The sequence below is a fragment of the Malus sylvestris genome, chromosome 5 (assembly GCF_916048215.2).
Source record: "Malus sylvestris chromosome 5, drMalSylv7.2, whole genome shotgun sequence".
Classification (NCBI taxonomy): domain Eukaryota; kingdom Viridiplantae; phylum Streptophyta; class Magnoliopsida; order Rosales; family Rosaceae; genus Malus; species Malus sylvestris.
The window spans coordinates 39,905,106-39,919,574 of record NC_062264.1 but is presented as its reverse complement, the minus strand read 5'-3'; the positions used below and the strand labels follow the sequence as shown (position 1 = coordinate 39,919,574).

The 14,469-nt window shown below is 39.8% G+C and overlaps 3 protein-coding genes across 3 annotated transcripts; 1 reads left to right on the top strand and 2 right to left on the bottom strand.

Annotated features, from left to right (window-relative positions):
* The first annotated feature begins 1,037 nt into the window (after window positions 1–1,037).
* Window positions 1,038–3,390, top strand: LOC126623893 (accelerated cell death 11-like). Its single transcript, XM_050292872.1, has 4 exons — window positions 1,038–1,320; window positions 1,438–1,610; window positions 2,635–2,780; window positions 3,138–3,390. The coding sequence occupies exons 1-4, from the start codon at window positions 1,138–1,140 to the stop codon at window positions 3,242–3,244; spliced, it is 609 nt and encodes a 202-aa protein (XP_050148829.1). The 5' UTR covers window positions 1,038–1,137; the 3' UTR covers window positions 3,245–3,390.
* Window positions 3,391–3,546: 156 nt separating this feature from the next.
* On the bottom strand, window positions 3,547–7,404 carry LOC126623892 (U3 snoRNP-associated protein-like YAO). The gene is made up of 7 exons (XM_050292871.1): window positions 6,849–7,404; window positions 5,991–6,333; window positions 5,055–5,279; window positions 4,525–4,753; window positions 4,232–4,410; window positions 4,071–4,136; window positions 3,547–3,738 (listed from the first exon to the last, which is right to left on the bottom strand). The coding sequence occupies exons 1-7, from the start codon at window positions 7,268–7,270 to the stop codon at window positions 3,640–3,642; spliced, it is 1,563 nt and encodes a 520-aa protein (XP_050148828.1). The 5' UTR covers window positions 7,271–7,404; the 3' UTR covers window positions 3,547–3,639.
* Window positions 7,405–8,114: 710 nt separating this feature from the next.
* On the bottom strand, window positions 8,115–14,387 carry LOC126621933 (30-kDa cleavage and polyadenylation specificity factor 30-like). The gene is made up of 7 exons (XM_050290553.1): window positions 13,723–14,387; window positions 12,962–13,336; window positions 11,058–11,220; window positions 10,839–10,949; window positions 10,370–10,438; window positions 9,515–9,601; window positions 8,115–9,180 (listed from the first exon to the last, which is right to left on the bottom strand). Exons 1-7 carry the CDS (start codon window positions 14,127–14,129, stop codon window positions 8,377–8,379), a joined length of 2,016 nt encoding a protein of 671 aa, XP_050146510.1. The 5' UTR covers window positions 14,130–14,387; the 3' UTR covers window positions 8,115–8,376.
* Between the last annotated feature and the right edge of the window lie 82 nt (window positions 14,388–14,469).

The following is a 14,469-nucleotide window of genomic DNA, read 5'->3' as shown; positions in this document are numbered from 1 at the left end:
AGTGAAGAGAAATACCATCAGATCGTAAAACAACAAGAAAAGGGATTTGTGATATCTAAAGTACAGTTTACTACTTTAATTTATTTACCAAATTTGGATAAATAAAAAGTGACAACATTTTCTAACCCAAAAGAACAAACATTCTCATCTCTATTATTTTTTTCTTTTTCCGGTCCAACGTTGTTTATATTCTCTTTTAATCTTTGTCTATTTAATTGGAATGGTTCTAAGAGTCACATAAATATTTGTATTGTCATTCGGTGAATTTGAACTGATTTTATTTAATTGGAATTGTCCGAAGATAATATGGCTACATAGATAGTTGTATTGTCTTTCGGTGAATTTGGACTTATTTTATAATTGGAATGGTTCTAAGACAGTATGGCCGCATAAATATTTATATTGTCATTCAGTGAATTTAGATTTTTTTTTTTTAGTATGTGATTCAGATTTACCATATGGCATATATATATATATATATATATATCTATCTATCTGTGTGTGTTGTTATGTATATATGTTCTTTTAGTTCTGGATCCCCTCCGGATCCAATGGATCTGAGCACACTAATCAATGCATCCGAATCATCGAAATTTGATCAAACGGTTACAAGCAGAGAGTTCTTTATAAGTTATAATAATTATAACTGTTTTAATCAAATTTTAATGACTCAAATACATTTATTAGTGGGCTCAGATCTTTTTGGATTCATAGGACCCAGTTCCCCATAAATATATCTTCTTGGCCAACAAATTGGAGACTTTTTAACAGTTATTCCCAATCGAAATGAGAAGCAATTATTACCGGTATGATATCGTTGTCACTACTATACAGCTACGTTAATTGACTAAATTCACCATTCGTTACGGGGTTATTGGACGGGTCACTGATGGGTAAAATTGTAAAATGACAAAACACGGATAAATGTTCATCCTAATCCGACGTAAGGATATTCTAATCCCGAAGTGGAGCATAGACTTACACGTGTTCAAACACCCCCAAATTATTTTATTCATTTCTTCGCCTTCACTGCGTTGGTATGCAGCAAAGCAAACGAACATTTCCCGGCACAAAAGCAAAATACTAACACTGAGAATACTTGTAGAGAGAGAAAGAGAGGAGAGAGAGAGAGCTGCAATGACGGACGAGAAGCCGCTGAGGAAGATAGCGGAGGCATTCAAAGAGCTGGAGGCAGCCGTAAACTCCCAAGCGGCGGAAGTCGAGGTCGCTCCCTTCTCTCGCGCGTGCTCGCTCGTTTCGCCTCTGTTCGGCTGCTTGGGCATCGCCTTTAAGTTCGCCGAGATGGACTACGTCGCCAAGGTACGGGGTTTCATTTTCCTTTTTTCTGTTTGGTTGCCGAGAAAATCACAGAAACGTGCTCAAATCAAAATCTGAAACATTTCCGCTTCAATTTGATCAGTTTCTGGATTGTAACAGGTCCATGATCTGTCGGAGGCGTCGAATTCAATATCGACATTGCAGGTTCTGCTCGATCGCGATATCGAAGCAGGTTGCGTGAGAAAAGGCGGCAGTCATTCGAGGAATTTGTTGAGAGTGAAGCGTGGGATCGACATGGTTAGAGTGCTCTTCGAGCAAATTATAGTCACCAAGTACGTATTAATATTATCCACTTAAATTAATAAGCTTTTCAGTACAAAGTCAATTGGGATTATATCAAACTTAATAGGGATTGTTTGCGAACAAAAAATCCGTAAAAGATTACATTTCGCACCATAAATTTACGAACTTTTGCACGTATGGACTGCAACTGTAAGACATTCCTTCAATTTTTGCATCAAGTGAACACTACCTAAACCAATTTAAGCTTAGAAAGAATACGATGACGAATATATTCTTGCTTGAAACATAACGCTAAGCAGCTGCAGTAGTTGTACAATCATTCATGGATGTGTTCCATTTGCTGCAGTCACCGGGCGTTATGCTTAAGGCGAGAATGTGTTTGCGTTGATTTGTTTCTGTTAAATTGGCTTGAACTTTAATGGCGACCGTGTGGTTATTGATGCGTTTGATTTAACATACACATTTAACCGTGTGGTTATTGATACGTTTGGATGCTGAAGTAACATTATGTGTTTAAATTGTACTAACATTATGACACGCCCCGATCCCGATAGTCCCCGAATACCAGGATAGGCACATGCTGGCCGACACCCGAGAATAACGAAAACCATTTGTTGAGTGCAAATGCTGAAAACAAGGGATAGATAAGACTTATCTATGTGACCCTCGGGTGTCGGCCAGCACGTGCCTATCCTGGTATTCGGGGAATATCAGGATCGGGGCGTGTCACATTATGCAGTAGCTGTACAATCATTCATGGATGTGTTCCATTTGCTGCATCTCATTTGTTGTTTGTAGCTGCTGCAGCCACCGTGCGTTATGCTTTAGGCGAGAATGTATTTTCTTTTATTAGCTTCTGTTAAATTTGGGTTCAACTTTAAATGGCGACTGTGTGGTCATTGCTAGGTTTGATTTAACGTAAACATTTAAACAGAGCCAAAGTGAAATTCACTCCAGGCAAGCGGTCGGTCAAGGTTGAATTTCATACAAAATTATGTGGTGATGCTGAAGAAACATTATTTGTACTGACATTTCCTTACTTTCGAATGAAAGGGGAAATTCTCTGAAGGATCCAGCTTCCAAGGCTTATGCACAAGTGTTTGCTCCCCACCATGGATGGGTCATCAGGAAAGCTGTTGCTGCAGGGATGTATGCGCTTCCTACTAAGAAACAACTACTGAATAAACTCAATGAAGATGGTGAGTGTATTACGAGATACTACATTCGTTTCTTAAATTCTTTATCTCAACAAAGCGTTTGATTTGGCTGCAATAAGAGTTGCATTTGGATAACTTCTGAATACGAAGCCTTCCATCATTCACATTGCCCATCTTTATACACTGTTTTAGATGATTTGAGGTCTAGCGTCGACATGTTAAACACTTACCGCCTACCAAGTATGTCACTTTGCCAATGGATTGTGGGACGGGGGAGGAAAAACCTTGGAGTGGTTTCGATTTATCGTTCTTGTTTCAAAGAAACTTTTACTCGTTTTGTTATAACTTGACTAGTCTCGTATTAACACCGCTCTTTGCCTTCCACTTTGTTGCTTTCAGAGAACTCAGCAAGAGTTCAAATGCAGAGTTACATCGCTGCTTCGGCACCTCTAATTCTGTACATCGACAAACTCTTCCATTCGAGGAAATTGGGCATAGATTGGTAGAGCAGAACTTGCATTGTACTTACGGAGATTTGTTCTAGACACTGTAAGCTATGTCATTTCTAACCAAACTGTAAGCTATGCTCATAAACGTTTCCGTTTACAACCGCATTGGACATGCTTTCAAAATGGGCGTATTTATGTTCGGAGATCGGAATGTGTGTTTATCTTCCAACGAGATTATATCAGCGACGCTGTTATGACGTGTTCGAAGAGGGCGGTGGATTAAACATCGCCACAAGCGTCTTCTACAATTCGATTTCTGATTCTAATTAGCAAAGAGAAATGCTGGCCTCCTCGTCGTATGAATACAAAAGAACATCATTTCACATAACTCATCAACTCAATGTAGTCAAAACTGGGAGATGCAAGAATACATGATTGTCAAAATCGAGAGCTTAGGGAGTATTTGTATCTTCTGATGAAAGCTTAAGGGAATAAATTGCGATTCCATTCCGAGCAGCTGGGTTATGTCCCCACCTTCCTAGACGAGGTTCCTGTCACAAAGGTAATCGGCGATGTTAGAAGCTGAGACTGTTTCCGCAAGGTGAACAATATGGAAACGCAACGGAAGAAAATGGACGCTGGATTAGAAATATCCCTATGAAATAGTAAACGAACTAGAAATTTTAAGTTGTCTCGTTCTCCTTGCCCCAAAAATCCTTAAGCTCTAGCAGCATTATGCATGATTTCACTACTCTAATGGTTCAACTTTTGTATCCAATCTTATAGTCGAATATTCCTTTCGGTTGATGAAATTAAAAGGAATAAGAGAAAAGCAAATCTAAGAGGAGAAGGAAGGGAAAATCGAAAAGAAAAGAAAGGCAACCTTCCCAACTCCTGCGACTAGAAACTGTCCAGATTTTTCAAAAGCTAACGAATTCACAAATCCAACCTGCAGGGAACAAGAATATTGAGGAGTGAAAAAAACTTGTTAAATTTTGATTTACAAGAAGCAAACAAGGTCTTTTAATAGTTGATTTGGCATACCAATGGGATGTTGTGTAACGGCTGAATCACTTTGCTTTCACTTTTAATAGCCCATAATCGAACAGAGCCGTTACCAGCTCCTGATGCAGCGAGGTCACTGCCGCTACAAACAGCGACTGAACTAACCCAAGAATTTGTTGATGAACAATCGTAGCTTTCAGAAGTGTGGTTACCATTTTCTGTACAACAGAATTCAATACCATCCCGTTAGAACACAACTGACTGGGAAGAAAAGTGTTAACGGCGTACAACTTGAAGCCAGAAGAAACTGAAAATGTTTTGTATAAATTTACCTATGTGACCATTTGGGATTCTATCACCATCCTTTGGTTCAGCATTTTTCTGTGCAGCCAACAGAGGATGAGCATTCTTAGCTATGCAAACAGGCTTCTTCCGCAGCATGTCCCAAAGCTCAACACTTCCATCATCAGAGCCGGATAAGAATTCGTCATTGCTAATAAAACAACAACATTCCAAAGAAGATGCAGGGGCACGGAATACTAAACGAGACTCCTCTGGGACCTGTGTTTTTCAGGTAATAAACGATCATGTCAAAATAACAAAAACTACACCAAAGTAACTCAGAACATATTATTGAAAGAAAAAGGAAGTCTATCCTAAAATTTTGGCAAATGGGTTACTGCAATTCAATGGCAATGGGATCCGAAGTAATTACAGGAAGCTTGAGGTTCCTATTAAGTATGGGGCTTCTAGAAATGAGAGGGAAAAGAATAATAAGTGCAGGTAGCTTCCACCAATGTGATTTGACTTAAGTTTTATTTACAAGCATTCCCCAAAACAAAATAAAGTATTTACTTCTTACCTTAAATAACTGCATACTTCGATCATGTCCAACAGTCAACACCCTTTCTTTCCGTAGGCAATCAATACTTAAAACTTCACCTTGATGACCAAATAATGTGTTTATGTAAGCTCTATCTTCTACATTCCATATCTTAACTGTTCTATCATATGAACCAGAAAACAGTTCTGACGACCCTTGCCTGAAAGTTAAACATGAAACAGGTCCCCTGTGACCTGGAAAAGCCTGTTAACAAAAAACAAATTTTGATTAAGAACAGAACATAAAACCTTTTCAGATTTTTTTTTTTTGAGAAGAAACAATTTTATTAAAGAAAAGAGAAAAACACAGAAGTGGATAAGAAGTCCACCAACAAATTAGAAAGGAAAATCCTAATAGGAATTGGCTACAGTAGCCAATTCTAGACCAAGCTCACTTAACTGCTGCTAACAAATCCCACAGTATTTGAGATAGAGAGCAATTATTAAACTCTTTAGTAACCGAAGCCCAAAAAGATGCCCAATATTTAACTCTCCCCCAAAGTAAATGCAGCTTCTAACAAAATTTGGAGAGAGAAGTGCAGAGTGTATGTACATAATAAGATCACATATTTTACTGTCATACAAACAATACTTCCACAGGCCTGTATATCATAAATTATATATAAATCCTCATCAGTGTCTTGAACATGGCAATGCATCCCAATATATGGACGGCAGATGAGTCAGCTTACAGATAATGCTGATTTTGCCAAAATAAATTAGGCCATTCACACATGATTTGCATATAAGCCACAATGCACTAGAGATTTTACTTTTACTGAACTGTCCTTATAATATGAGAGGTCAAAGACTCAACTGCATTCCTCTATCCTGGCCAATTGAACTAAGTTTAAACTCTAACATTTTTCCAAATATTAATATATTATTCTAAAAGTAAGAAATCAATCGTATTTACCAGAATATGCTCTCGTGTACGAGTATCCCACAAATGAACATGGCGATCTAATCCTCCACTTGCCAAATACCGACCATCAGAACTAACTGCTAGTGCTAAAACATGTTTACTATGCTTTTTAGCTCGACCTTGTGGATCCTTGACCCCGTGGGACTTTAATACTGCATCACTAGGCCATAGATACTTTTCACTTTTCCCACTATCTACATCCCAATGTAGAATGGCGCCATCCTTAGAAGCTGAAAAGCCCCTGAGGTCAACCTCAGACAAAGCCACAGCAGTAACAGGTTGTCGATGCTTCACTAATATCCGAAATTCATCAGTTGGTTCTGGCTTTTTAACCCTAAAATGAGAGAGTTGAAAATGAGAATTGGAAACAAGGTACCACAAAGTAGCATATTTTCCCATTAAATAATCGATAAGAGAGCATACTTTTCTCCACTATATGTAACAAAAAAAACTACTTCCAAGATACCCATCAAGCTTGAAGTGTCAAACAAGAAAATGCTTAAGCAAGAAAGCTGATGGTAACATGATAGAATATGATCAAAGTACCATTAAACCAAGAACGAAATGCATAAGGCTCACAACTTTGAATCTGAATAGCGATCAAGTGCCGCTACAATTTGGTCAAGTTTTGAAACAATAACAAGACCTACAATCTAGTCACTAAGAAAACTATCAAAATAATAAACACGGACGAACCAAATTTCGGCACAAACCGAATGAAAATTGACACAGAAACTAGAAGTGCTGAATAACAAGGAACCGAAAACACCAAAAGCAGATAAAAAGCTTCTAATAAAAGCAATTTCAACTGAAAAGCAAAAGAAAAGAAGGTAAAAAAGCAGTGATTACCTAGAAGCAATGGCACGGCGAGCTCGGCCGCTGTCCTCGAGCTGCTGCTGCTGCAACATCTTGCCAACAAGCGAGTCCATCTCACCTTCCTTCACATCTTCTTCACCACTATCATCATCCTCATCTTCCTTCGCCCTCCTCAGCAGTTCCCGAGTGTTCTCCAAAAACTCATGCGCAAGCCTATTCCTCTTCTCGTCTGCCGTTTCCACTACAGCCTCCATCTCCTCCTCCTCGGCCTCCTCTCCGCCGCCCTCGCCGTCCGACCCAACGTCGGCGTCGGATTCGCTCTCAATCTCATCGAGCTGGACTTTCCGGCGCTTCTTGGATTCGGTGCCGAAGAAGGGGTCATCGTCGAGAGAGAAAGCCTTGCCCTTTTTAGGTCCCTTGGGAGCTGAGCCGCCGCCTCTCTTCTTGTTCTTCATGGTCGGAACCAATGCACGGAATGCGAGGGGAAATCGGAAATGGTGCTGCTCGCGCTGAATTGCTAGGGTTTTGCGTTTTGGTTTAGGGTTTAAGGTTTAAGCGGCGAAGAAGACGGTGAGGGACATCTTTGTTATGGTGTTAGAAATTCGGGTCGTGGGTTTACCCAACATATCCATTTATCATGATCCGGATTCTAATTTCTAGGCCCAATGTTTTGGGAAAAGCATTCTGGCAGGATCATTTTCTTAGAGATCTTAAGAATCTCGTGATCGTGATTATTTATTGTATATCGTACAGTAAAAAATTATTTTAAAATTTAAAATTAAAGATTAATCATATCTAATGAAAATTGATCGTACGATTTACGATAAACGATCATAATCACTGGATCCCAGGATCCCAGGACAAAGGATCTGGCGAAGATCCATTTCCAATGTTTTGTTTCGTTGGGTTAGGACCCGGGAGGCAAGGATACGGATTATGCAATTTTCTTTAAATTTCCAAATTTACCCTTGAAATGCACTAATCAAATAATTTGTATCACCACGATATCAATTAACTTGCCCATTTTTTTATTTTAAAGGTTGAGTAGTAGACTTCGAACATGTCAGTTGGTTAAGAGAGTGCAATATCACAAGTGAAAAGATTGAATTATGTATAAACGGTCATTCAAGCGTACGTCGACGTTTATGGATCTCATAATGGGTCCAGCGAAGGTTATCCCGGAAGAGCACCAAAAATTTGAGATGTGGCTCGTTTGAAACTGTTTCTTTTAAAGATACTTCTGCTAAAAAATACTTCTAATAAAATCGCTTGCCTCTTTCAAAAAGCGATTCAAGTGCGTTTTTGAACCCAAAAACACTTCCAGCTCTCTCTGAATATCAAGTTCTGAGTTTTCACAAACCGATTAATCACCTTTAGCAGTATACAATTACAGAAACAAAACATCAGAGTATGAGAATGTAATCAGGAAAACTTGTTTAAACATCCAAGTTTCCTTCAGCACCAAAAAGAATCCATATATCAAGAATGGCTCGTCCGATCGTTTCTCAGAAACCGGTAAGCCGAAGAAAGAAAACGGGTTTCGTCGTTAGTGGCTGAGCTGCTAGTGCTCGGAGGTCGCATCTCCTTCCGAGTCTCGCCGTTTCTTCTTTCCCTCTCCATGCCTCGACCGCCTCGGGGCCTCATCCTCACTGTCACTGTCATCATTTCTAGAGTTGTTTCCAGCACCATAAAGTGCCTCATCATCTGGTCCCCCAGCCGAACCTGTCATATCTTGTCCTCTCCGATCACTGGAAGCTCCCCTTGGATCTCTCTTCGGCATCCAGTTAGGGTTTTGAGATAATAGTGGCGGGGGTGGTGGAAACATTGGAGATATACCAGTTGGCCGACCACCTCGGCCTGGATGGGGGCCTCCCATAAATGGTGCTCGTCCAGGACCCATAATCCCAAACCCACCAGGTGGAAACCCAGGTTGTTGTGGCCGTCCACGGAACATCATGCCAGGGTTGGGCACTGTAAAGTCACCTGAAAACCTGGGACCATACGGATTGAAACCCCGAGGGCCCATACCAAAAGGATTTGGCATAACAAATCCGTCAGGGCCATAAGGCATTGCATCAGGACCCATCATTCCTGGGGGAAAACCTTGCATCCCGGGCATAGGTCTGCCACCTCTTGGTAGAGGCATGTGAGGTGGCCACATGACTCCTCCCCTGCCCCTTCCTCTGCCATCATTTCCTGCTCCGGGAACCTGACCGAAGCTATCTTCCTCATCTTCACTTTCTTCCTCTTCCTCCTCTTCATTGTCCTCAAATGGGACAATGTCTGGATTCTCACCACCATTCTCTGGATTGACTCCCTTTGCTTTTTCTTCTTCACGTTTTGATTCTGCCGCAATTGAAATTGCCTGTACGCAGGCAACGATAAACAACATTCAGATTCCGTCAAGTTCTGGCCATTCTATAACATTAAATGAAAAGCAAAGGACACGTTATAGTGCAAAACAGATCTTGTGCTGCCCCAGTAAAATTGACTAATTTTAAGGACAACGCAAGTGAAAACTAAGGAGAAATATAGAGATAAATTCCTATGTTAAAATAATTGATTGACATATTGTAAATATTTTTGAAATTCTATTGCTTTATCCAACTCTTTTTCATTTCTTTCCTTTTAAACCCTTTTTCTTTAATTTCTATTTAATTTCCCAAAATTTAACTAGTTTCCGTAAACTTTGAACATACCATAAGTTCACTATCTGGCTCAAGATAAAGCAAGGAAGCCAACTGCTCACCGACGGATTGCTCTAGCTCTTGACAATCTCTACTTATCTGCAAGAGTACAAGCATAACAATAAGCTCAAAAGTTTGTTCCCGTCTTGACTCTTAAGGTATGTCTACAGAAAGTAGTAGCACATCAGCAAGCATACATGTCGACAATAGTAATGACTGCAGGTAAAAATGCATGGTCAAACAGCTAATAAAAAATAGGCGCACGTAAAGAAGTTATTAACATAATATTCTATCAGATTAGTTCTATTTAAGCTCCTAGTGATGCATCAACACTTAACATTTTTCACATCAACACTTATATTTTTAAGAAGCACCCAGCCAAGATACATAATGGCATTATACAATGACTCTTCAATATGATTCTAAACAATGCCGACTTATTTGTTAATACCACACACACACACACAGAGATAAACCACAAAAGGACCTACAAAATACATGCATAAATATATATTCATGGATTGTACATTTAGTCATACAGGTTATATTATACTATTTTTGAGGTTTTCGGTTATCAATTTAAGCTTGGTACTCAAGGCCGTTCAGTAGACTCCGAGTCCCCTGGATTGTAACTTCCATTCTAATTAGTAAAGTATGTCTTTTATAAATGTACAAACACGTTTTGGCTGGTTGAATCATGGATTAGCATGACAAACCTGCAGCCTACCGATACATATTGAAAATCCTGACAGAAATATAAATTGGGTGATTTCAAATCAATCAAGACAGAACAGACAAAAATCAAATAGTGTTTATATTACGAATGATCAACTGCGATTTCTATAGTTTTAGGGCTCCTGATTGTACCTTCACTGGTAGGTTCTCATTGTAGGGATTCCTCAAATGACGAGTTTTGTGAAAGGACAGTTCACATAGCTGCATCAAAGAAACTGCAATTAGACATCACATTTTATCCCAACTGCAACTTGACTCAAAGTGGGCACACAGATGGGAGTTTAGGTTTAAATGTTATGAAATGAAAGAATGAAGTCCAAATAACTTAAAAGCCGATACAAGTACAAACAACTCCAATCTTGATTCAAACCAACAATGTGAGAACATATAAACGAAAGAATGAATTAACTATTAAGATACAAGCCTCAAGCAAATAAAAAAATACTGTCACTATAGCCAATAAGGAGCCGAAAAACCAAGGCATACTCATTAGCATGCCAATCAGTAAGAGTGAGAACAACAGTAATAATAAACAGACTTGATAATTCTAACAAGAAACTTTGTAGGATCCTGTCTGTTTGTTTGTATAACAAAAATATACCTTTAACCATTTGACAGAGAAATTTCGCCCGTAATGCGCAGTTCCGTGTGCATATTTCCAGTTCCCTCCACCAACTGACCCACCAATTCTGGACATCATCTTTGCACAACCCTAGCAAAGAATAGGTGAATTTAATTCTAGCACCCCCAGTAGATAACTTGACATAACTAAAAATAGTAAACAATGTGAAACACAATGGGATGCAATTTGCAATCCTACCTGGAAATGTCGAGTCCGGTTGACTGAGAAAATTAAAATCACATTTTCAGCAGAGTCAAAAGCTTCATTAAGTTTGGATTCATTGCTCCTTTGGGTTGCCCATACTCCTTGTTGTACAGATAATTCCAAATTTTCACGGTTGCAACTTTTAACAATAAAATACCTAAGGTTTGATGTTTGAAGTAAATAAGTATATCCAATTCAATAAACGGGTGCACTAATTGGGAAGAAGAGTAAAATATGGATAGAGAAACAGTCAAGAGATTTCATTAGGTAGGAAGAATGATATGACAATTGACTACTACATTACGAAATTTGATGGGAAGATGATTATCACAATTTAACATTTGTAAAAATGCAGAAAGCAGGTTGGCTGGGCACTTTTATATTTGAACCTATACAGCCATCATACAGCATAACTCCAAAACTAACGGTGAATAGTAAGCACTGTGCAAACACTTTGGTAGCAAATATCAAGCAGCTTAAACTGATATGACACCATTTACATATTTGAACTTTTCTAACTTTATCTAGATGGTCCAAATCTACATTGTGGAACAAACAATCAAGATTACTATCAAACAAGCTTTTTGAGATTCACAACCTATACTTGTTGCACCTTAGCCCTCAACAATACCAAATGCAGTTTGACGGCTGGTACATATTTGACTCATGTTCCCAGGGAACTTATCTGCATAGCCAGGTCAGAGTATGTTCCCGAATCTGAATGCTCTTTGACAGAACATGTATTTGGACCCTACAACTCAACACACCACCAAACCATTCATTATGGGATGGCATTCATGCACTTTCATTCCTGCTAGCACAACAAAAAGCTTTGGACTTAACACCCCTACTATTGTTGCGCAGCCCTTCCTCGGGTTCGTAGAGTCAAGATTCCAGTTTACCCACAACAGAGGACCCACCCCCAAACTCTGCACAAAACTCATCCAATTATTTTTCTATGGAACTTCCTCATCAACAAAATCATTGGTAGGTTGGACTTCTAGTTCTGGAAGATCAAGATACAACATCTTATTCAGCCACGGTGCAACTTAAGAAATATGGTCCTAATATACCCTGAGACATACATCTAGAATCTATTTAGGCACCATTGCACACTCCAAGTGTCTTACAGAGAGTTTTTTGCTTCTTATTGCAACTCAAAAATCAATATACATTTGCTTTGAGTACCCAGTTCTTTATTACCCTCTTCCCTCCCTACCTGCTGACAAGACAACTAATTTTTTCAGTTGTAAACTTGAAATAAGCCAGACATGTCAAACTTAAACCCTACTTAAGCGTTCAGAACTGTCTTAGACTTTCTTTCCATTGGGAGTCTCCCAGAGTGTTTCAAGCAAGTTAAAATTAACATGCTACAGCCATATGCAACAAATACCACATCCCAAAGATAAAGATATAAACTTTTTTCCTAGCACCAAATAAGAGTGAAATTTACTAAGTTATGTAACGCCAAAAACAATTTCAGCTGCTTCTTATTACACTATCGCGCCCACAAAAGTAAGTCTTGCCACATATTTCCTTACTGCTGTAGAATGGAAGAATAGAAGACGATATCATACATCTTCCAATAACAAAGTATAAATAGGTCAAGAACTTATTGGGAGAAAGCAACCCCATGTACAGATCATAAAAAGAAAGTAAAGTACATATGAAAAAGCAAACCCCGTACATAAAATGGTCAAATATAAATTATACAGAGGAATTATTTATAAAGTTAGCTAGTGTAGTTTTAAAGGAAGCTAGTTACAGCTGATAGAAGTGGACAGCACTTTTTTGGGAAATTATTTACCAAAAAATTTCTCTCTTATAAAAATGTCCATAAAAGAATACAGAAACTGATTTACAAAACCTAATAAAAAACCTTGGGACTCTGAACAAACCTAGATGTTCCTTGAGGCAAAGGCAACGCACTTCTATTTGCCTGATTAGCTAGGCCAGAAGGAAGATTTTGTGTCTGTGCGGGGCCAACCTGTTGTTGGGTTTGTTGAAGCTGTTGCTGCTGCTGAACATTCCCAGACTCTGCTGTAGTAGGTTTTCCCACAAAATTGTTGGGTCCTTGTGCAGGTTGGTATTTCTCTCCTTGTTGGGGAAAACCAGCATTCCTTTGTTGATAGAACTTATTTGAGTTGTTGTAATTGTAAGAATTCAAATGCTGGATCTTCTGAAGGACTTCTTCCACTGGAGGTGGAGGTCCCGGCAGCTTTGCGTGTCTATACCGGCAATCAGGACCATTTGGACAAAAACCCAACTTGTACCTACAATGACAAAACCCTTCCATAAGAACAAATAAAACTTTGATAAATTCATGGTTTTATTCACGTCGAAACTAGACTCCAATATTCGGGATAAAGAAGTTCAAATAATGAGGAGAAGCAACAACTTTAGATAATTTTGTTTCTTCTACCCTCCACCTAATAACCTCGAATCGTCGAAATCATATGATCGTAGAATACCAATATCAACAATTCCTAAAGAATCCACAACATCAATATCACAATACAACAATTGAACTCAAATCAGTACAATTTTAACCTATCCATTAAGTTCAAGATCAGAATCACCACCAAGTTGAAACAACAAAATTCAACTAAAAACCAAAAAAGATGAATCAGGAAATTGGCAGAGAAAAGCAAACACATACATATTGCACTCTTTGATGTCCTCGTTAGTGTGCTTGTACACGCAGTCCTGCTCGCGGCACTCACCATACAACCGGAAGAAGCGGCACACGGGCATGCGCGACTTGTCGTATTGGTGGAGGAACCCACAGGCCTCGCCCTTCATACAAAGGCTGCGCAGCCAGTGACGACACACCGTCTGGCGATAGCTCCGCCCACCCATCCGGTTCGCATTCTGATTGGGCTGCTGCGCCACAGCAGCCTGGTTGGAGCCCGCCCCGCCGGCCCCGGTGACGGCGGAGTCTGATTGCATCACGGAATAATTAGATGCTGGGCCCGTGTTGGCGGGGCCCGCAGTGGCCGAGACGGTGGCGGCGGCATCGAGGCCGCCCTCGAAGTCGAAGTTGAGGACTCCGTCCGAGTCCTCCATTGGGCGAGCTTAGTATTCGTCTGGGTGTGAGGGTGGGTGGATGTTTGGGAGATTTGGGATTTGGGGGTTTGATCAGATAATTAGGGTTTAACAGATTGTGATGAGAGAGGAGAGAGAGATGCGAGGGAGCAACAAAGTGCGCCAACTCCAGGAAGCGCAGAGGAGGAAGGTTTAGTTTAGGGCGGTCGGGGTCAAACATTTCGGCGGGCATCCGGGTTTGGGTTCTCGTTGCGTCCAATTCGGGTTGGAAAGAAAGTAGCAGTCTGGCCCAAACGAGAAAGGCCTCTCGTGCGGGAGATGCTACTTACATTTTGTTTTTCATTTAAGTTCAACAATCCAT

What these genes read in the sequence shown, in the direction of transcription:
- LOC126623893 (XM_050292872.1), top strand. Translation starts at nt 1,138, where the DNA reads ATGACGGACGAGAAGCCGCTGAGGAAGATAGCGGAGGCATTCAAAGAG. An exon ending in GAGCAAATTATAGTCACCAA is followed by an intron (nt 1,611 to 2,634) that starts GTACGTATTAAT and finishes TTCGAATGAAAG; the next exon opens with GGGAAATTCTCTGAAGGATC. An exon ending in GAATAAACTCAATGAAGATG is followed by an intron (nt 2,781 to 3,137) that starts GTGAGTGTATTA and finishes TGTTGCTTTCAG; the next exon opens with AGAACTCAGCAAGAGTTCAA.
- LOC126623892 (XM_050292871.1), bottom strand. Translation starts at nt 7,270, where the DNA reads ATGAAGAACAAGAAGAGAGGCGGCGGCTCAGCTCCCAAGGGACCTAAA. An exon ending in AATCCCAAATGGTCACATAG is followed by an intron (nt 4,411 to 4,524) that starts GTAAATTTATAC and finishes TCTGTTGTACAG; the next exon opens with AAAATGGTAACCACACTTCT. An exon ending in TAGTCGCAGGAGTTGGGAAG is followed by an intron (nt 3,739 to 4,070) that starts GTTGCCTTTCTT and finishes CCTTTGTGACAG; the next exon opens with GAACCTCGTCTAGGAAGGTG.
- LOC126621933 (XM_050290553.1), bottom strand. Translation starts at nt 14,129, where the DNA reads ATGGAGGACTCGGACGGAGTCCTCAACTTCGACTTCGAGGGCGGCCTC. An exon ending in TTGCCTCAAGGAACATCTAG is followed by an intron (nt 11,221 to 12,961) that starts GTTTGTTCAGAG and finishes ATCAAACCTTAG; the next exon opens with GTATTTTATTGTTAAAAGTT. An exon ending in TCTCTGTCAAATGGTTAAAG is followed by an intron (nt 10,439 to 10,838) that starts GTATATTTTTGT and finishes TCTTTGATGCAG; the next exon opens with CTATGTGAACTGTCCTTTCA.